Below are 20,275 nucleotides of genomic sequence, written 5' to 3' on the forward strand. Positions count from 1 at the left end.
AGGCGTTCCGAGCACCCACTGCTCACACAGACCCACACACCTAGTCACGCAAAGAGAGAGAGAATGACAAATCCAGCTGCATCCTGCTGCGGCCCCTGACGAGTATGATTAGAAAGGACCAATGCAGACAATGCGATGCGATGCGACTAACATGGTGAAACAAGAAAACGAGTGTGGTGCTTGTTGAGAGATCACAGCACATCACGAGTGGGAAAAGAGCGACGGAGGTTGGGAAAAGGGTGTGCGTGCATGTCACCAAGAACGAGAAGTGACGAAGCGCGTACAGCAGCCGATGGTGGCCAGGTTCGAGTATGCTTGGGGGTGGTGGTACAGATGCTGCTGTTCGGAAAACGGGAACGGATGCGAGAAGGGGAATGCTGACGGGGAAAGGAAGGCTGGATCGAGGTCAATTGTTGTGCGACCGAGATGTGAGAGAGGTGGATGCTCGCGTTCCAGTCGGTGGCTAGGTGGCGCGCGATTCGAGTTTGAGGCTGCCAGAGAAACCACGACGAGAAGCGAGCGATTTCCTGCTGTCGAATGCCATGCCGCTCTCCAAGCCCTGGTCATCTGTAGTGTGCGATCGCGAGTGGCTGTGCTCCATGTCGGTCGCTGCGGCCGCACCGGCAGACCCCGATGGAGTCTGCGCAAGATGGATCCAGGGCGAAATGGACCAGCCGTCACCACCGGCACCGCTAGCCGACATCATATTGGACAAGCCAAGCGCGCCGGGGGTGAGACCAAGAGGCTTGGACATGTTAGACAGGTCGGCGTTGCGGAAGTCGGAGAGCGCCAGTTGACCAGGAACTTCGTTGGAAGTCGACGACATCCACGACGCGGCAGCGTTGTCAAAGTTGGTCTTTTGCGAAGCGGCGTTGGCTTGAGGGAGAGAGTGAATACTCTCGAGACAGCTGGCCATCACATCGTCGGAGCTGGTCGACAAGCCTGTTGCTGCAGAGCTGGCTTCCTCTCCGACGGCCGTCACCATGGTTCTGGACGGAATCGCGGCAGATGCGAGCGACGGCGACGGCGAGGCACCCGAAGAAACACCAGCCACCTTGCCATCGTCCGAGATACGTCCAATCTTTGACGAAGAGCCGCCATCGGCGTCTGTCATATCCGAGGGCAACGTCAGGTCGGTCTGGCCGCTGCCATGGCGAGAGAGGTGGGCTCGCACGTCGAAAGGACTGATGATGTTGCTATCGCGTCGTTGCGATGCCGGCGAGAGGGAGCTGTTGCGACTAGCATCGTCATCGCGAGTCATAGCGACGTCCTCAACAAAGTCGTGCTGCGGCATGGGCACACTGCCTGGGAAGGCCGAAGTACCCGTCAGTGGAGACGCCGTCGAGAATGGCAGGCGATGTGTGGCGCCAGGGGCGATGGTACCGACGCTGGCGCCGAACGGTGCGTGCATACCGGGGATGGGCTGCTGCGACGACGTTGCCCACGGAGCAGTGCTATGAGCAAAAGCAAAGTGAGGCATGGCAGAAGCAGTGAAGCTTTGCGATCGGTTTCGATTGCGGTTGAGAGGCGCAAAGTGGTCGACGCCAAGGTCGATCGAAGCACGTTGTGGAAGAGGATGCGATGTCTGGGTCGAGGGCACCGCCTGATGGATCATGCTGATCTGCTCGGCGAGTGTCTGATTCTCAGCACGCATGCGGGCGAGCGCCTCTCGAAGAAAGTGACTCTCTTCCTCCTGAGTCTGCGATCGACGGTGAAGCTCTGCGAGTTGCACTTCGAGCTGCATCGTGTATTCCTCTTTGCGCTCTCGAAGGCGACGCTGTGCATTGCGGTTCTGCTCTTTACGACGTGCGATCTGTCGAAGACGCTCAGCATCGACGACGTCGTCGTTGGTTTTGGCGGGAGGTCGCATGATCAGTGGCATGAAGGGTGGGGCAGATGATTGGGTCGGGTGGTCAAAAGCAGAGATTTGCGACGGATGGGATCAATGATGCTGGAGAGCGAGCCAAATTGGTGAATGGACCTTGATGGCTGTGAGGCAAAGGTTGACTTGCGACGGAACGCAAAAGAGTGGCGGAAAGAGTCGAATGCGAGACGGACGGTCGCAGTGAGTGAGGATGCGATTGGGGAATGTTCGTAACACGCTTTGCAGCTGTGGCAAGCACGACGACAATACAAGAGGCGAGGATGGAGGTCGGAAAGAGAGATGATGGCCAGAGTGAGGGTAGCGAGGCCAGGCGCAAAGCTGAAGCGAGGAGTGCTACAAAGTGGTGAAGAGGGAGAGTAGAGGGTGTCGTTCGGAAGACAACCGAGTCCCTGTGACTGCTAGTATACGAGGAGTCAGCGTAGGTCGGATGAAACGACTAGACTCTGATCAGCTGGCTGCTCTGCGGTGCGGTGAAGTGAAGGGGGGCAGTGCTAGGTTGTCGGCAAATCCTCAGAGCCAAGCTGAATCTGGATGGAGGGCGACTCTGCAGTGCGACCAGCAGCTCGTGAAGCGGTGGCGAAGGTGGAAGCAGCCACAGCAGCAGCGAGGAGCGGTTGGGTCCGTTGGCAGCTGGATCAGGGATGTGGCCACTGGGCAGCGTCGAATCCGGAGGCCCGAGCTGAGGATGGTGACGTGCCTCGACTCTGATGAAGGGCGTTAGGTGCTACAGAGACGAAACTAGGATGTAGGAAAGGGTCAGAGGTCGAAGGTGAAAGTTTCGAGGCGTAGGAGGATGGGAGGTCGACTGTCAACGAAGGGGTCGACAAGTGCTCTGCAGTCGAAACAACCGAAGAGCGAGACGGGAGACAAGTCGAAAACGAAAACGAGGACGAGGACGGGGACGAACACGAGTCGGAAAACGTTCTTGCATTCAGCAGGACCCAAGACTGAGCGGTGCAGTCTTGATGTCCAGGCGGAACCCGAGAGGGTGGGTGGGGGAGCAAGACAAGAGGAGGAGCAAGAAGGGTAAAGAAAAGGGAGGAGGAGGACGAGGAGAGGGGTGACAAGGTTCAACCGACCCGCGCTGCTCGCCACAAGAACAAGACCCTTTGTCAAAACGCCGTGGGCAGACGGGAAGAACAAACACGAGCCAAAGATCCGCTTTCGGGTGCAATCCGAGTCTCTTTCCTCGCCCGTGACTGTCCATGCTCGACGCGAAAAGCGCAGCCTTGTACGGCACTGCAAGCTAATGAAAGTGGAGGGAATCCGACGGGCATTGGATCAGTGTGACTCTAGCGGTACATGCCGTTTATCGGTGCGACGGACGGTGCGACGAGCCAAGCATTTCCAGCACCGCACCGCACTCAATCCCTCTGCCGTCTCAAAATGCAGACAGCAGGGCAGGGGCGTCCATTCGATCCGTTTCCGATGGCGCGAGAGGACAAGATTCTGCAGGTCTCACGATCGACTCTCTAAGCCACGCTGCTATAGCCGAAAGGGTTCGAAGCTTGTTGACAATAAGAGAGTCTAGCTCAGCTCAGCTGTGGTGGTACCAAGGGCAAGGGCTATACTGTACAAGCTACGTCACGGAAGAGGTGGCCGGCATGACCGCTTTTGCGCGCATCGCGTTTAGAGAGCGAGAGAGATTGCAGCTGCAGAAACAGGTGCACCAGCAGGAGCGGGGGAGAGGGAGAAGGAGAGAGCCGAGCGAAAGGGTCGTAATTGCTTGCGGCACCCTGGTAGAGGAGGTGAAACCCGACCGACTGTCCCGTTTTGCGTTTTATTTTTTCTTTCCGCTTAAGCGAGCCAGACCCATGTGCTAGCCATTCGAGGATGACATGACGGCGGGTTGATTCTGGACCTGGCACCTGTCCTGCTTTGACCAGCGGCATCCTTTCGTCGTCTTCGAGGCGTGCGTTTTATCTGGCAGTCACGGGGGTGGGGGACAAGGTCGTCGTCTCGAGCCTAACTCTGGCAATACAAATCGTAACCTGGACAAACACCGGAATCGGCAATGACGGCAAGCTCAGAGTGCAAACCTAGTGCCATAGAACCGCTCGAACCGAGAAACGAGAGAAAGGTCCCGCAAGATGAAATTTAGGAGCCGACCCAACATCGACGGTGGGTGGTCACCGCCTTGGTCCTCGCACAGCTTGCACATCAGACAATCAAGAATGACGGCGGGGTCTGCGGCGAACGGAGAGAGAAGAATAGGGGCCAAGATTGGGGAGAACAAAGGAGAGCGACGCACAGTCTTGAAAAGCCCGCTTCTCCACGTTCATCGCCGCAGCGAGAACAATGACGGTGGTTGCCATGCAACCCACGATCCAGCCTTCCTTCAGGGTCCTAAGCGAGCCCAGCATGCGCCACCAGAATCGAGGGTCTAAATTCCGGACGTCATCGAATTTCGAATTTGCGCAGAAAGAGAGTGAGAGAACGGCTCTGGTTGGGCAATCGTCATCCAGAAGGGGGCCAATGTTCTGGTACTCCCACGCCCGCACCACAGACGTCGTTTTGCTTCCCCCGACGAACGTGTGTAGGGTAGTCTATTTCGCCGGTCAACTTGCCAAGCGAGCTTTTGAGCTTGTTGTGCACGCTGTTTCGATTCGTCTCCGCCAATAGCGTGGAGCCATGTCACACAGCAAGCAAAGCCATTGGAGCCCCCCTTCGGCCTTGTGCGGATGTAGCATCGCAAGGGACTCGCTTGCCATTGTTCTGTCATGCCCCTCGTGTCCCTAGTTTCCACACCTTAGATTTTGCCGCGTGCGCTTTTGCATTCAGTCCTCTCCCGTTGGTGCGCTTCGCCCTCGCGAAGACGGTGCTGCGCGGCTTGCATTAGCCTCCCTTCTTGGCAATGTGCTCATCTCCGTCCCGTTCGGCGGCGATGTTCCAGCCTCCCAACAGCCATGTTGAGCGCACCTGTGGCGCTCGACAGCCTGGCAAAGCCCGTCGCGGCGATTGCGGAGACTTAGGTGACCTCTGCTTGCCCCTGGCAGCTGATGCGTCGATCCACGGTGCGGCTTGGTATGGGGCGTAGTTTTGAAGACCAGCAAGCCAGGCTTGTGATACGTAACACGAGCGTGGCGCAATTACGCTTCTGCCGCTTATGCAGACCCAGATTGGCACGATGCGCATCGAACAGCGCATGCGCGAGCACCATCCGTGGCGTCTTGCGCAGACATCGGAACCAGCACACTGGGAAAGAGGCTTGGGAGCTTGGCAGAAATCGGCCGAACCGAACTCGCATAGGAAGGACAGCGGCGAGATTCCCACGGTGAGAAAGACCTGCAGACGCCCTGGCAATGCAACATGCACCGCGCACAAACGCGCCCAAAACCTTGGATCTCGGCAAGATCCTTCATGGTCCAGTGCGGCACGCTTGTGACTCGATCCAATGGGTGCATTACCGTGCAAGCCACGTAGTTCACCCGGTTTTCAACACTCCGATTCCTTGAGCTCAGTCTTGTTTTCTCGTCGCGAAGATCGCATCATGCGCCATTCGAAATGCGCTAAATTCCCGACCCTGACACTGGTAGGGTGCCGGATCCGGGGTCGTGTACCGCTATTTTTCGCGCCGCTCTTCTCCGTTTTTTGCCTGCCGATGCTGCCAGCGGATCGCGTCACTCGCTTCGACCGTTTGCACAAAACTTTTCTGCTAGCCACGAGCTTCAAGCTCGCCACTCCGACGGATGCACAGGAATGGAGCGACGTCTGCGGGTCAACATCTCACATGCAGAGAGTCTTGTTTAGCCCGCTGGGCTCGGCAAGCCACGGCGACGCGCGCAACCTGGCGCGGCTCTGCAGTGTCGGCTCCCGACCGCACTCGGAACGGCCAAGATCGCCGCAGCCGCTCTACTCTCGTTCCAGCTTTGTTTGTCCTCGGATCAGGCATGTTGTCGCGCGAGAAACCCTCGCTCTTCCGACGAGAGCTCACCAAGGACGGATTCGGCAGACCCGATCCGAATCGGCAGAACTGACCCAGGATGACCAGTCGTGCGCCCGCTGTCGCGCGATAGATACCTTCCGCCTCGATGCGACTTACCGTCGGATGCGTTCCTATCAAGGCACCAAATCATCGGACAGGCTCTCGGATGCTATCATTGAGCTGAACTAACATGAAGTCTTGCTGCCAATAGAAGCGGCAACCATCCGTGATCCCCCACTCGCAGACTCAAGCTATCCATAACCGCACCCGAACAGGCTCAGCATCTGCACAGCCGCTGGCCAATCTTGTTCATGAACCAAGCTTGTTCGGCGTCTTGCCGTTGCTTGTGTGGGACCTTTTGGCTTAACCCCGGGTGCGTGCCAAGTCTTGGCGCGCTTATCCGTCCTTTCGCACGCCATCGGACCACTCACATCGAGCCTCAGCCGATCACCAAAAGTGCAGAATAACAGCTGATACAAATGCGATGGTTTCTAAAAATACAGTATGGTTCTACTTGGCGCCGGTCGCCGTGGGCATGGGCGCGGTGCTGCGGCCGGTAAACTTGCGAAAGTTGGCAGCGAACTCGTCGGCTCTACTATTGGCCCTTTGTCTGGCCCCCACAAATGCGCCCGGTTGGGTCTTGGGAGCGGGACTCTCGGGGCTCCACTGCGACTTTGTGGGCGTGTGGACGATGTTACTGTACGAGTTGGTCGGGGTGATGCTGTGCAAGCTGCTCGCTTCTCCCTGTTGAATCAAAGGGGAGGGCTTGGTGTAGGCGAGACTGGAATCGGATCGACCCGAGTCGGTGCTGGTTCGACCGAGACTTGCGACGTCTCCACCCATCGCTTCTGCCGCAAGGAGGTCTTTCAAGCTGGAGGAGCGAGGGGTGATGGTGGCGCTCGCCGAGAAGGACGCCTCCATCGCCGCCGCGGATGGCGGGGATCGGGTCTTCTGGGGACTCGTCAGGATCGCATTCGAAGTATGTTCGCGTCGCATTTCCGGTCGAGGCTTTTGACGAGGCGTCATGTGCGTTCGTCCCACCTCGTCGTCCCGTAGACGAGATCCCACTCTGACCCTACCCACTTCGTCCGCTGGCAAGGGGTGGGAAAAGTCCGAATACGCCCTAACCATCTTACCCGGCATCAAACCCAACGCTGACCCAAGCGGTACGGTTCCATAGCCATCGCGCTCGCGCCTCGTCTCGCGCGGCGAAATCGGTGGCTCGCCAGGCAGCCTCAGGAACGTACCCGACAACGGTGTTGGTGGCAAGGACTCTGTTGCGCTCGATCCGAAGGACTCCCGTGAGCTCGCGGGCAGCAGCGGCGGCGGGACACCCGTCGGGCTGGTCAGAGGCGAGCTGACCATTCGTCGACCTGATGGGGTTGGGCGAGCAGAGTGGGAGAAGCCAGTAGAGGAATGAGGATCGATATCGCTCATCGCCGGTGCAAGGCCAAGGCGGGAGGTGTCGAGGGTGCGCAGTGCGCTGCTGGAGGCGCGCGGGGCCAGACCGGGCCGTCGTGGTGGAGAAAGGGAGGTGTCGTGCGACATGCCGCGCTGCATTGCGGAGGGTCGGGCCATGTCGGCGACGCGACTGTGAGGTGGGAGGAGCATCGCTTGCGATGGGCCGGGCGATCGTCTTTGGAGCGGATGCACCGTCGTTTGTGGCGACAACAGCCCCCCTCCTCGTACAGGCTGGGTAGGGATGCCAATGGTCAACCCCGCATTGCCCCCGAAACCAGGCGGTTTCGGTCCCCCCACACTCCACTCCTGCTTCTGGCGACGACGCAGCTCGGCGGGGTTGTCGAACGATTTCTGCTTGCGCAGCTGGCGCATCGCCGGCAGCGTTCCTCCGTTCGTCGTCGTGCGCACGGAAAGCGTTGGCTTATGCTGAATATCATCCACGGTAACGCCCCGGCCGGACATCTGGGGTGGCGGCGGGAAGCCGTAGTTGTTCGCGCTGGGGGGAGCAAATCCGGGTGTAGAAGCGCCCGATGTGGGCAACGCGAAATTGGGCATGAGGGGCGAGATGAGTGGTGGCGAAGGAAGACGCATTCCGCTCCCCAAAGCGGCCGCTTGAGCAGATGCGAAGCGTTGCATCTGCGAAGGACGCGGAGTGGTAAAGTCATAATAGCATGCGCGGTCGTCTTCGGCCTGCGGCGTGCGGAGCTCGTACGATGTGTCGGCCGAGGAGACGTCCCATCCGGACATGGCTTCGAACGACGAATCGGGTCCGGAAGCGAACGATGAGGAGCTGCTGGAAGATCGATCGCCTGCCTCGCCCTCGTCCTCTGGCGTGGCGCGATGCGGGCGCGCGGGGATGGGACAGATGATGCTGCTCAGATCCAAGAAGTGCGGTTTGTTCGGCTTCAATGCGGGGGCCTTGGCCTTTTTGGGACAACGATAGCGTGCAGAGAGCTTGTTGAAGGTGGTATCCAACCAAGCCTGTTTCTTGTCCCCACCTCCGTTGGTTGAATGCACCCTGATCGACGCCTGCGCAGACGCCGGTAGGTCTGGCAATGACGCATTCAACGTCGCCACATCCGTCCTTTGTCGATCGAACTCCTTGCTCAGCGAGCAGGTGAAGGAGCTCACGGATGCTGTATCCGACACCACCGCTCCGGAGTCCATCGCAGCCTTGCGCGCCGCAGCCGACGCCGCGAGGATGTGCATGTAGCTGTCGTCGCTTGCGGTGCGCATCATGTTGGACGACTGCGCACCGGGACTGGGAAGCGGAAAAAAGGGCGACGTGGGAGAGGTGACGGTGCTAGAGCTCGCATCGGCAAAGGTGGGTCGCTTGGTCGAGCTCGCCGCCGACGGTCGGCGGAGGCGCTCCCACCGACTCAGTGTGGGCTGTTGTGAGGTGGAGGGTTGCGCATGACTGCTGGAGCTCGCGCGCGAGGTGGTGCCATCTTCGGAGCTCGAGTTGGAGCTCTGCGAGAGATTGGGCTTGTGCTTGGAACCAGCCATTTTGGCGGAGGGTCAAAGGACCAGCACGAATGTGCAGAGTCGGATGTATGCGGCGCTCACAAAGGCATGCAGAGGTGAAAAGCGTCGACGGACGATATTGAGAGCGGTGCTGATGCCGTAGAGCGCGTTTGAAGGCTCTCTTTTGCCTTGGATGTGCTGTGGTACTGCAAGCTGCTGATGTATTCGCGATTGCTGCTGGCTGTATGCGCGCTTCTAATCGTTGGAGATGGGCAAAGTCCGTGTTGAACTGCGCTGCGTCTCAGTTCAAGGTAGTTGCGAAGAAGATGAGGAAGGATGAATGGTCGAAACAACGTGTACGAAGATGAAAGGGAGCTTGTTTGGGAGCAAGGTGATGTACAGGTGGGGAGGATAGATAGGGCAGGGAGGAGGCGTCGGACAAAAAAGCGTTCCCACACACACGAAAGACAAAGCCGGACGAGACAGATTCTGCCGCCGAAGCGAGGGGGAGGAGGGGGGGAGGAGGCTTAGGCGCGGTGTACGCAGCGGAGCCCGAACAGTGCTCGCGTTCCACACAGGCGCTACGGTTGAGCAGTCGTGCTTGGTGGCGGATGATGGCGGCTACTGCTCATACCTCGTGTAGCGAACGCGTTCTCTCACTCGCGAGGCTCCTCTCCTGTTCAGCCTCTTCTCCTGAGGGAGCGGGAGGAGTGCCGCGCATTCATGCCAAATGACAGCATGAAATGAGGCGGAGCCCAGATCTCGTGCAGCCTTGTTCCCACAACGGTCTACGCACGCCGAGGCCGGAACCATAATAAGGCTCCTTCTAGCCCTTTTGCGCGGGTGAGGAGGTGTAAGACGACACGGCGATACAACTTTCTGACTTCCATCTCTTCCACAAACTCCATTGAAGCAGCACATTGCGATCCCTAGGGATGAGGATGCGAGAACCTGTTTAGGTGAGGATCAAACTGTGCAGCACCTGGAATGTGGTTGACGACGGCAAGAGAGGATAGCCGAATGTCAGACAGGGCGAAACTTTGCTCGGCGAGACCAACACTGGTAATTCATTTTGCAGCAATTGAATTGGTGACAGCAGATGTCAATTCAAAGAACGCCGAGGCAGTCATTACAAATGGAGCTGCAAGGTGTGCATGCATCAACTGGGCTTCCATCGGTGCAGGCGAGCGAACTTGACATGCCTCGCTCACCCTATCCCTTGGCGAGATTACACTTCGTCGATGGTGAGACAAAGTCGGAGGAGTTCGCTTCGAAGCATGCCTTCTGTATCGATGCGGACGGTGTGTTTGGGCGACAGCCTGTTCGGGTTCACGTGCTTGAACGTTCGTGTTTGACAGAACAAAGATCTCGGCTCGATGGTAGAGACGGATGGAAGCGAGTCCAAGCCGGGCACACTGATCGAACAGAACAGGTAAGGCGATGCAAAAGAGCTCCGTCTTCTATCAGCACAAGATGCCAAACTTGAAGCTCGCCTAGGCCCCTCAAATCGAATGGACTCCGCATGCCACTGTCCCGCAGCATCGCCGTCAGTTCCGCGCATCGTGAGAGTTCAATCTCCTCAAATGCCACATCCAAAACCCGCTCTAGACTCTTCAATTTGTGCGTCATACACATCCTTGACCTAGGCCTTCCCGTCGACAGTCTCGAAGGTCAAGGACAGACCGAGCATCTACCGGTCAAAAAGACGGCGACGGGGGATGGGGGATGGGGGTTGTTGGTGTTGGTTCTCTCGGCAGGGAAATTTTGCAGCCACGCGTCAAGCGAGACGAGACGCGTCCGAGTTTCACCCTGTCACGCGAACAAAACAAGGCTTGCATGCGGAACCGGAAGGGCTCCTGATCGGGAATGGAGATGTCACTCATGCAGGTCGATGGATAAGGCTGTGCGGAGTTGACCGATTGCTGTGCATTCCGATTCAGAGACTTCTCGGCTGTCACCCTCACGCCGCACACGGAGTCGGAAGGTCTTCAGGTCAGAAATGGGACATTTTGCGCTCAGCGCTTTTGAAGTGAATCGAGCCGATCCGAACATGACTCAAGGCGCAGCCTCGATTATGGTGAAACGTACACCAGGGAGATTAACGAAGAGGGACCTAACAAAACGCTCCGTCGTCATGCGTACATCCCCCGCCTCCCCTGCCTCCGTCCATCAGACCTGAACCAGCATGACGTACTTCAACGGCACATGGCCCGCAGGCAGTTGAGGATCCTGATCAAGGCTCACATCATCCCCGTAGCCTACGGCCCTCTCCTCCGCTCCGTCCTTGACCTCCAAGAACCGCTTCCTCATCCACCCTCTTCCATCCCCTTCAGCGTCCTTCTTGGCGTTCTCCTTGTCCTTGGCCTGACTGTCGTTTGTGTCGCCCTTCTCGTCCTTCGTGTCGCTCTCTTTGTCCTTCGAGTTGTTCGACTCGTCCAGCAAGTGATACTCGGGATCGGCCTTGACGACGAACGAGCGGCACGTCTGGTTCTGGTGCAACTGGACCAGCTCGTCGCGGTCGGGAGTGTAGGTCGAGGCGCAGTCGGGGGTGGAGGAGAAGCCGAGGGCTACGTTGGGCTCAGTAGCTGCGAGACTGGCGACGGAAAAGGCGCCGTTGGGCGAAACAAGTTGGCACGAGGCGTCCGGAACGATCGCGTGCGATGAGGCGGACGCCGAACAGGGAAGGAGGATCGTGAATGACGGTTTGGCAAACGCTGGAGTGGAGGCCAGGGCGAGAGCGAGGCAGATCGTAGCGAACAACATCGTGTCGGAGAACATTGAGAAGGTGGTCGACCAGCAGGAATCGGAACAGCTCTTGATCGAGGGCGACAAGGGTGGAGAGCAGTATATATACCCTCTCCCCCGACAGCTTCTGCACAGCCTCTTCGTGACCTTCCCGCAAATGAATTGCACCTTCATCTGGCCGCATTGTGACAGTTGCCAACCCACAACCTCTGACGAAGCCAACCCCTAAGACAGCACTTCATCTGGCAAGCGGGACCCCCTGCGAACTTGTCACACGCCCACCATCGGCCTGGCCGGCGTGAGCCCCGAGAAAAGGCGCTCGCCGACCAACATCCGTTGCAGTCAACGACGGCGTGTGGGCAACAGACTTGATGAAGTGGGAATGTGTGTGGTTATCACGCTTCAGCGGTGCTGTTGTGTGGGAGGCAAAGCAGTGCGCCACCACAAACTTCACAAGTCGGTGCGTCGAAAAGGCCCAAAAAAGCGGTCCGAAAATTCGGGCTCTAAAAGTCACCCTCGCCTGTTGTATCGGGCCGCCTTATCGACTTCTGCTCAGGCATCCCACATCACACACAATGCACAATGCACGACGCTCAATGAATGTAGATCCGATATTAAGGCTGTAACAAGAAACGCCATAGCTGCTAGATCCAGGATAACGAAATGGAGATACTACACTAAAAACCAGGGGCATACACCACTCAAGAAGGCGGCGCGGCAGGCTGCTCCCCGACCGCCTCACCCTCTTCCTCCTGGTGGATCATGGTCAGGCGCTTACGTTCCTCCTTCTTGCTGCGCAGACTCCTCCTGAATAGATCGGGAACCAGTCGGTCCTTGACGCTCCTCCTCCTTGACGCATCGCGCGCTCTCGGCTCATCGGACGAGAAGCTAAAGCCGCGGTTGGGTCGCTGTTCGCCCGTGAGCATGTCGAAGTGCGTGCTGCTAGCGCGGGAAGCGGTGGGCTGCAGCTCGTGCATAGGCACACCGCCCGGTGCGGTGGCGTCGACGGCGGCGTCGAAGCGCGAGTTGGATGTCGCGGCGCGGACGAGCGGGGCGAACGTGTGGTGCGTCATACTCGAGCGACCAGCCGCCGTGTCCGAGTAGACGGCGCCATCGGCATGCGCGTGCGGAATGGCAGGATCGCGCGTAAAGTCGTGGTCGTTGTCCTTCTTGTCCACGTACCGCAAAATGTCGACGTCCGTCGGGTAGTACGATTGGCGGAAACACTTGCAGAGCAGACGCGGCAGGAGACACAGGAAGAGCGTCAGGAAGCCCAGCACCCAGAACTGGATCGATTTGTAGAGGAAGCTGTTGTTGCCGTACGAGTAGGTCGACGTGAAGGCGGCGTAGATGGGGGCGAAGGCGAACATGACCACCGTACCAGCCCAGATGCCGACGACGACGAACCAGTTCCAAGCACGCGTGTTGAGTCCGACAAACAGGTTGGCCACCAGCACCGAGGCGATCGCCATGCCGGTCGTCCATTCGTAGAGGTTGATGTCGTAGCCGTCATTGCGAACCGAGGTCGTCTGGTACGTGTACGCAAAGAAGAAGAACAGCACCACCGACTGGTAGATGCCGTCCAGGAAGAAGATGAGGAAGGGCTTGAGACCAAAGTAAGCTCCCTTGCGCGACTGGTGGTAGAGCTCGGGCACCTGCATCAGCACCTTATCGTTGATGTTGCGGTCAAAGATGCCGACGAAGATGACGCCCGCCACGGTCCAGACGGCGTTCCAGAGCAGGATGTAGACGTAGTCGATCGCCTGCGTGGTCGACCAGGCGCAGTAGATCTGGAACCAGAAGAGCGTGCCGACCTGGATGAACTGCTTGTAGAAGAAGTTGGTGATCATGTTGGCGTTGCGGTAGTACGACCAGTGACCGTGGACGAGCACGAGACGCTTGAGGAATCGGAACTGGGCGATAGCGTAGTCGGACGAGTTGACGGCTTGCAGACCCTCTTCACCGGCAATACCGACACCGACGTGGGCGGCTTGGATCATGCTGACGTCGTTGGCACCGTCGCCGATCGCCAGCGTCATGACTCCGAGGCCATCCTTGATGAGACGAACGATCAGCGCCTTTTGCAGAGGCGAGACTCGGCAGCAAATGACCGCCTTGCACTGGGTCGAGATGCGCAGAAGCAGATCCTTGCTGAATTCCTCGCTGAGAGCGTGTCCGAGTGCAGTTCCATCGATGACGAGAGCAAAGCCGCCGGAGCGCTCACCGTTGTCCTCACCGACAAGCGAGACCTGGCTGACACTGCTGCGACGGTTCCTGTTCATCGATGGTCGACGCGACATGAACGAAGAGCGCCTGCTCTCCGACTCCTCTCCAGGTGGCTGGTGGTCCATCTCCTGCAACACGGCGGGACCGCCGAAGAAGCGAATCACCGCCTTGCGCAGCTGGTCGTACGCCGAGTTGGGCTGACCGTACTCTCCTCCGCGCACGACAACCAGGTTCATGTCTTCGGTGAGCAGCATGGTTGAGTAGCCGATGGCGATGGCCGTCTCGAGCTTGTCGCCCGTTGCGACCCAGACATTGATGCCTGCGCGCTTGAGATCGGCAATCGTCTCGGGCACGCCGTCCTGCAACTTGTCCTCGATCGCGGTGGCGCCGTACAGATCAAAGTCCTTCTCGAGCTCGCTGGCGCAAGCTTCCATCTTGTCCTCGCGATTGTCGATCGCAACGGACGCTTCGTGGAATCGATGGCTCCAGTCGTCGTAGTAGTCGGCGGTGAGCTCCTTTCCACCGAGACAGAGGGTACGCAGACCCTTGTTGGCGAACTCCTCGAGAGCGGCGTCGGTCTCCTGCTTGAGTTCTTCCTGGCCTGCGCGAGCGCGCTCGAACATGATGCTGTCTGCGCCCTTGGCCAACATGAGCAACTGACCGTCCGATTCGCGACGCACAATGACGCTCATCCTCTTGCGTGCCGAAGAAAACTCGTTGACGACAAGCAGCTCATAGACTTCGGGCTCGGACGAGTAGGGAGTCAAGATGCGAAGCGTCTGACGCTCCTTGCCGATGAAGATGAAGCCGACGTCCGCGGCGGCTTGAACGAGCGCCTGCTCGTCAGGGCTCTGCGCCTGGTATTCGATGCTGCCATCTTCGAGATTATCTACGAGAACAGTGTGACAAAGCGCCAGGCAACGGAAGAAGTTGCCCAGATGCTTGCTCTGCTCGGATTCGGAGTCTCGCAAGGCGTCAGATAGACTTTGATCGCGGAAGGGCGGGATCTCGGGATTGAGGGGCTTGACGTTGACCTTGTTGTTGTGTGCCTGGTACGATCCGGAGATCCTCCTGCCCGACCCATCGTTGGTGGAAGCGTCGTCTTTGTCAAAGTTCTTCGCGGGCGGCACATCGGTGGTCGTGGTGTCGGAGCCGTCGACATGCGGAGAGCCGGCTTCGCCGTGGTAGATGTTGCCAGCGACGGCACACTCGCGGAAGATCATGACGTTCTGGGTGAGCGTGCCGGTCTTGTCACTGAAGATGTACTCGATCTGGCCGAGGTCGTCCGAGAGGTTCCACGACTTGGCGGTGGTGCGGCGGTTGGTCTTCTCGTACCAAATGTCGTAGTCGTCGTAGATAAAGTAGGCCTGTGCGAGACGGACAAACTCGAAGGAAATGTAGAGCGAGATGGGCACGATGTTTTGGAAAGTGATGAGCGAGTTGGCAAAGGCGACGAGGCCGTTGATGCGTGGGTTGTCGTCGCTGTAGATGGCGCCGTACTCCCAGTAAGCGTCGCGGTCAAAGTAGTACTGCTCGAGTAGGGAGTCGGCAATAGCGCACGCGACCGAAACGCAGGCCAAGACGGCCAGGTTGAAGTAGACCATGGGGTTCATCTGCTTCTCGACCATGGAGCGCTTGGAAGGCGTGACACCCGAGTTGGCGATGATCTTGGTGTCCCATCCGGTCATGAGGACGACGCCGATGACCCACTTTGTGTTGCGCACGTTGCAACCACGCAGGAGGATCTGGTTGAGCGTGACGGGGCACTGGAGCGGGTTGCCGTGCTTGTCCAGGCGGTCGTTGAGCACGACGCTGGCATTGAGGCGGTACATGTTGGTGTCCTGTGGTTCCGCATCGATGCGCATCGAAGCTCGAGCGCATTCTTCGGGGCTGCGGAGTGAGGTGAGCTCGGGCACGGCATGGCGCGCTTTGAGGTTGGTCTCGCCGTCGAGATTCTTGGTCTCGATGAAGCAAGCGTCCTCTTCTTCGCTGGTGGCACAGATGATGATATCGGCAGGGATGGGCTCGTTGTTGGTAAGGTAGACAAAGTCGCCGACGGCGAGGTTCTCCCAGGTCTTGTGCTTCCAACGCGGCGCCTTTTTGGCAAAGAAGTCTTTCTCTTCGTCTGCGTTGAGGATGCGTCCGTTGTGCTTAATGCGCCCATCTTCGAGCTGCTCGTATTCGGTGTCGAACATGCTGTGCCTGGTTGTCGTGCGTCGCGTCAATGCGTGGGAAGTGCGAACGGGACGGTCGGCTTCTCCCGGGATGGGCAGATGAGAGGGAGCATCAGAGGTGCCGCCGCCTGGCGCGTTCTCGATAGGAGGCAGAGGATCGACGCCGGTGGGAGCATGACCCTCTCCGGAGTGAGCTTCGACTTGGTGAGCGAGCTTCTTTTGAAGTTGGGAAGACTGCTTCTTGTTGCCTCCGAAGAGCTTGTCCTTGAAGGAGGTGAACAGAGCAGAGAGGCTTCGTCCGTTGAGCTCCATCACGTTTGGGTTTTGCCATCCACCGCCGGCGAGTGTCTTGATGCGGAGTCGGTTGATGTTGCGATCCGACTGATGACGCTTTACGTCTTCGTAGCCGTCCTTGATCATGGTGATACCGAGCACCGCCAGAAGCGGCAACATGGATACACCTGGGTTGATGGTGGTGAATTGCGGGAAGAACTGAAGGATGACGATGAGCAAGAAGAAGAGGTTGGCGACGCGGCGGAACTGTTCGAGCAAGTTCTTGAAGACAAAGTTGTAGAGGGTATATTTGGCGGTCAAGACTTGATTGCTGGCAAAGACGAAAGGGTATTGTGGCCGACCCTTTGCGTCGAAGGCCTCTTGTGGTAATGGCTCATTGAAGTAGACGGAGCGAGGAGCAGGTGGTGGCCTCTTTTTCTTGAAGACGGTATCAGGATCTAAACTGAAGTTGGCAAACTTTGCTCGAAAGGCTCCGAGCTTGCCTTGCTTTGCGGTACCTGCGGAAGAGCCGGCTTTGGACCGGCTCTTCTTTGAGCTCGCCTTGCCAAACATGATGGGTGACAGGGTCGCCAGAGCGACGCGCGTGCTAGTTGGGAGCTACCGTACGACCGGGAAGTAGTCGGTGGTTACCCTGCACTGGTGCGTTGCAGCGCGGCAGCCTCCGCGAGAGACGAACAGGAGGCGAGGCTGTGTCGCGTGATGGAGGTGCAGAACAAGGTTGAAATGAAATGCAATGCAAGGTGCGGCGTTGTGCTCCTGTCCGCCGTTGAAAAATGAAGCGCGTGTATACGAGGGCGAGGGCGTTGATGGGTCGTAGACTTCGACTGCACAGCTTTATTGATGTGCAAAGAGAGAGGGAGAGAGAGGTACGCGCGCGAACGGTTGGAAAGATGTCAAAGGCTGCTGCGACTCTCTGTGGAAGGATGCCGGGTCCATAAGTCAGCCTAGGCTGGTGTCGGGTGAAGTGGCGAAGACGGCCGATCGAATGATCGGAACAGGTGACGCCGTGACTCAGAGGAGGAGGGAATGCAGGAGGTGATGATGGCGAGGAACGTCGGTGAGGCCGGGTCAAGAAGTGAGTGATGTGAGTGAGAGAGAGCCAAAGCCACCAAAACGTGTCGGAAGCCAAGACTGGTCACATATTTCACCCAAGCAAGCAAAAAGAGAGACAGGTCGGAGGCTGGATGTCTATCTCCGTCATGATGCTGCACACACGCCTGCAAAACACGTCCATCTGAAACCTCACAGACTCGTCTCCTTTTTCTGTTCTCGGACCCTCGCTTCCACTTGCTACTCACGCTAGCTTCTGCCGTCTTTGGAGAGGACAGCAACTTGGACAGCACAGGTCGCAACGAGGGCAGTGCACTCGCACAAAGCGTGCCGAAAGCGAGCTTCAAGATGAACGGTCAGCAGCGTTTAGCAGATATGGGCGCGTCCAAAGCGCCATTCCGGAGTGTTGCTTCCGGCTCACTGTCAAAATGACTGTGTCTGTCACTGTCAGAGGGCACAGCGGCAATCCAGCTCACCTGGCTGTTGGACTGTGCCTCTGCCGAGTCAAAGTTTTCCGCAGCAGACGTGCAGTCCTTTCTTCTCTCTCTCCCGTCTCAAGCAAATGGCAATAATGGCAAAGGCCACAGGGGAGTGCTCCAGTATTTCTGTGTAAGGCTGGCTTTCAAATTTTGTATTTTCCGAGGCCAAAGCGGGAAGCAGCTGCCGTGTGCTCTTGCTTTCCCAAGTCAAAACACGAGCACAAAGATGAAGTGAGCGCTCCACGGAGGAGGATCGACCTGCAGCTCAGCTGCATAAAAATCCGGCCCGATCAGACGCACCAAGTCTTCGAAGAAGGTCCGTCTCTTTTCATGACAAGCGTCTTTTCTTGGCTCTCGGTGTTACTCTTCGCCCAGCCCTTGCTCAGATTCAAGACCCTGCTCTGCTCATTCCTGCAGCTCGCTAAGGGTGCACGCTTGGAGACCTTCCATCAAGACTGATCAGCAGGTGATTGCATACTGGCGAGATCGACTCTGAGCGCAGATCCGACAGCTCCGCGGATGTGCGTATCCGCATGGCGAACACCAGTCTCTTCCAGCGTCATGAGCAGCATTGCGTGAATGAATAAGAACATGTGTACTGTTGTATGGATCACTGCTCTGCATTGAGCTTCTTCTGGAAGAACGCACGAACGTCTTCCTCCCGCACCATCTTGCCTGTTCCTGCAAACGGCTTGAGGTGCTCCCACAGCGCATCGCGAAACTTGCTGTACGCGTGCATCGTGTTGATCATCTTTTCTCGTGGCATGGTTCGCAGCGCTGCCATGCCCAGGTCGTACGTCGACGACGTGATCGAGGCCGCGTCGTCATCGCGCACAGATGCATGCGGGTCGGACGGTGGCGCATACGTCTCTTCGGCGTCCAGAACGTGCGGGAGGTGAGCCCATTTCGGGAGACAGTCTGCACAGCGGCAGATGCGATCGCGGAAGTCTTCGCTCAGGAAGATGTCGTATCGATGTGGTGTCGCTGCTTCGCTCAAGGCTGGTGTCCACTCGTCTACCTTGGAGTACGGTAGCGAAGAGACAACAGCCAGCGGCGTGGGCAACGTGCACTTTGTCTCCTTGTCTTCCTGCTTGAGGAGACTCGGCGCAGATGTACCGGCGGCCTCGGATGCCTGCCCTGCCGTCGGTCCTTCACGCTCGACCTTGACTCGCTTGCTGTCGCTTCCTTCCGCGGCTTCTCCGACGGATTGGTCCTCAGCGCGTCGCTTGCCTTCTCTTCGTTCCTCAAGCTCAGGCGCTGCACTGTCGGCTTCAGCTTGCGGTTCATCCTTGACTGTCGAAGCGCCTTCCGTCTGACTCGAAGCTGCTACCACTGTCGAGCGAGCCAGATCAGCCACCGAAGATAACAAGGCGCCATCAGCGGCGGCACTGACCTCCGTCTCTGTGATGGCTCTCTCCGGCTCCATGGCCAGCCCGAAAATCTGCCAGCTGCGTCCGTCGCGATATGGTCCACCTGCCTCGCGCAGCTCGTCTTCGGTCGGCACCTGGATCTTGGCAATCAAGTCGTGCTCCTTCACCTCTGCCACCGCCTGACTTGGCGCAAGGGTCATCCATCCCTTGGCACCGGCGTAGCGTCGAAGAATGTCGTTGTCTGGCTTCCGAACGCAGGCGTCGCAGATCATGAGATCGAACAGGTCATGATCGATCAGAGGCGGTTCCGTCTCTGGTGTTGCCGTGGACGAGCTTGGACGCAACGAGGTGCAGCTCTCGTGAAGCCACTCCTCGCACACGATGCACTGGAACATGGTCTCGTCCTCTTTCTCCGGATCATATGTCTTGCCTCTCTCGCAGTAGCAGAAGCCACCGTCAAAGTTGTGGTTGTAGGCGTTGGCGTCGTTCTGCGGGTTGAAGCCTGGCTTCCGCAAGCTGCACGGCTTGGCGCCTTCGGGGTAGACGAGCTCTTCCGTGATTCGTTTGCGCTGGTTGGCACGATTGGGCTCGTGCTGACGATACAAATTCGGCGTACCGCAGTCGCATCGGAATTTGCGCTTGTTGAATAGCTCGACGAGCTCGTGCTCGGCATGGCAAGAGACACTGCAGCCTGCGCAGACGCCGCCCCCGCCGCAGGTCTTACAGGCGTAGACCGGCTGTCGAATGTATCCTTTGTCATATGTGCACGTGTCGAATTGGAACGGGATCGCCTCGTTCGCTTGCGCTTCCAGTCGAGACTGCTGAGCAATCAAGTCGGCTGCGGTGAAGCCCACTTCATCCTCGCCCAGGTTGGGCGCTGGCAGTGACGGGTCGGGAAGTTGGGCAGCTGCGGATTGCGAGGTCGAGCCCGTTGCCGACGAGGAGCCCGCTGAGTTGTTCACCTCGCTCATGATGATAGCCGTCCTCAGTGCTGCCGGGCAAGGTTGAAAGGGGTGGAACAGGTAGAGAGGCAAAGCAAGCGTGGTACCCAGTAGCGCAAAAGTGTTGGTGTCTAAGCGCGCATTTCGAGGCGTGTCGTCTGACAGGCGGTGAGCGCGTCTCTTTCGACTTCGGCGCTGCGCTGTGAGGCCGCTCTGTTGACCCGACAATTTGCCGGTGCGTGCAAACGCCGCATCCAGCTT

The 20,275-nt window shown here is 58.2% G+C and overlaps 5 protein-coding genes across 5 annotated transcripts; all 5 read right to left on the reverse strand.

Annotated features, from left to right (window-relative positions):
• Positions 1-463: 463 nt before the first annotated feature.
• Positions 464-1,882, reverse strand: PSEUBRA_005762 (Basic-leucine zipper domain protein; the record flags this gene model as incomplete). The annotated part of the gene is made up of 1 exon (XM_016439165.1): positions 464-1,882. The coding sequence occupies one exon, from the start codon at positions 1,880-1,882 to the stop codon at positions 464-466; it is 1,419 nt and encodes a 472-aa protein (XP_016289950.1).
• A 4,438-nt stretch (positions 1,883-6,320) lies between these two features.
• Positions 6,321-8,777, reverse strand: PSEUBRA_005763 (uncharacterized protein; the record flags this gene model as incomplete). Its single annotated transcript, XM_059465667.1, has 1 exon — positions 6,321-8,777. The coding sequence occupies one exon, from the start codon at positions 8,775-8,777 to the stop codon at positions 6,321-6,323; it is 2,457 nt and encodes an 818-aa protein (XP_059320340.1).
• Positions 8,778-10,904: 2,127 nt separating this feature from the next.
• On the reverse strand, positions 10,905-11,513 carry PSEUBRA_005764 (uncharacterized protein; the record flags this gene model as incomplete). The annotated part of the gene is made up of 1 exon (XM_016439173.2): positions 10,905-11,513. One exon carries the CDS (start codon positions 11,511-11,513, stop codon positions 10,905-10,907), a length of 609 nt encoding a protein of 202 aa, XP_016289952.2.
• A 668-nt stretch (positions 11,514-12,181) lies between these two features.
• Positions 12,182-16,726, reverse strand: PSEUBRA_005765 (P-type ATPase, A domain protein; the record flags this gene model as incomplete). Its single annotated transcript, XM_059465668.1, has 1 exon — positions 12,182-16,726. One exon carries the CDS (start codon positions 16,724-16,726, stop codon positions 12,182-12,184), a length of 4,545 nt encoding a protein of 1,514 aa, XP_059320341.1.
• Positions 16,727-18,313: 1,587 nt separating this feature from the next.
• PSEUBRA_005766 (Zinc finger, N-recognin) lies at positions 18,314-20,044 on the reverse strand (the record flags this gene model as incomplete). Its single annotated transcript, XM_016439164.1, has 1 exon — positions 18,314-20,044. One exon carries the CDS (start codon positions 20,042-20,044, stop codon positions 18,314-18,316), a length of 1,731 nt encoding a protein of 576 aa, XP_016289954.1.
• Between the last annotated feature and the right edge of the window lie 231 nt (positions 20,045-20,275).

This window comes from Kalmanozyma brasiliensis, assembly GCF_000497045.1.
Source record: "Kalmanozyma brasiliensis GHG001 unplaced genomic scaffold PSEUBRA_SCAF7, whole genome shotgun sequence".
In the NCBI taxonomy this organism is placed as follows: domain Eukaryota; kingdom Fungi; phylum Basidiomycota; class Ustilaginomycetes; order Ustilaginales; genus Kalmanozyma; species Kalmanozyma brasiliensis.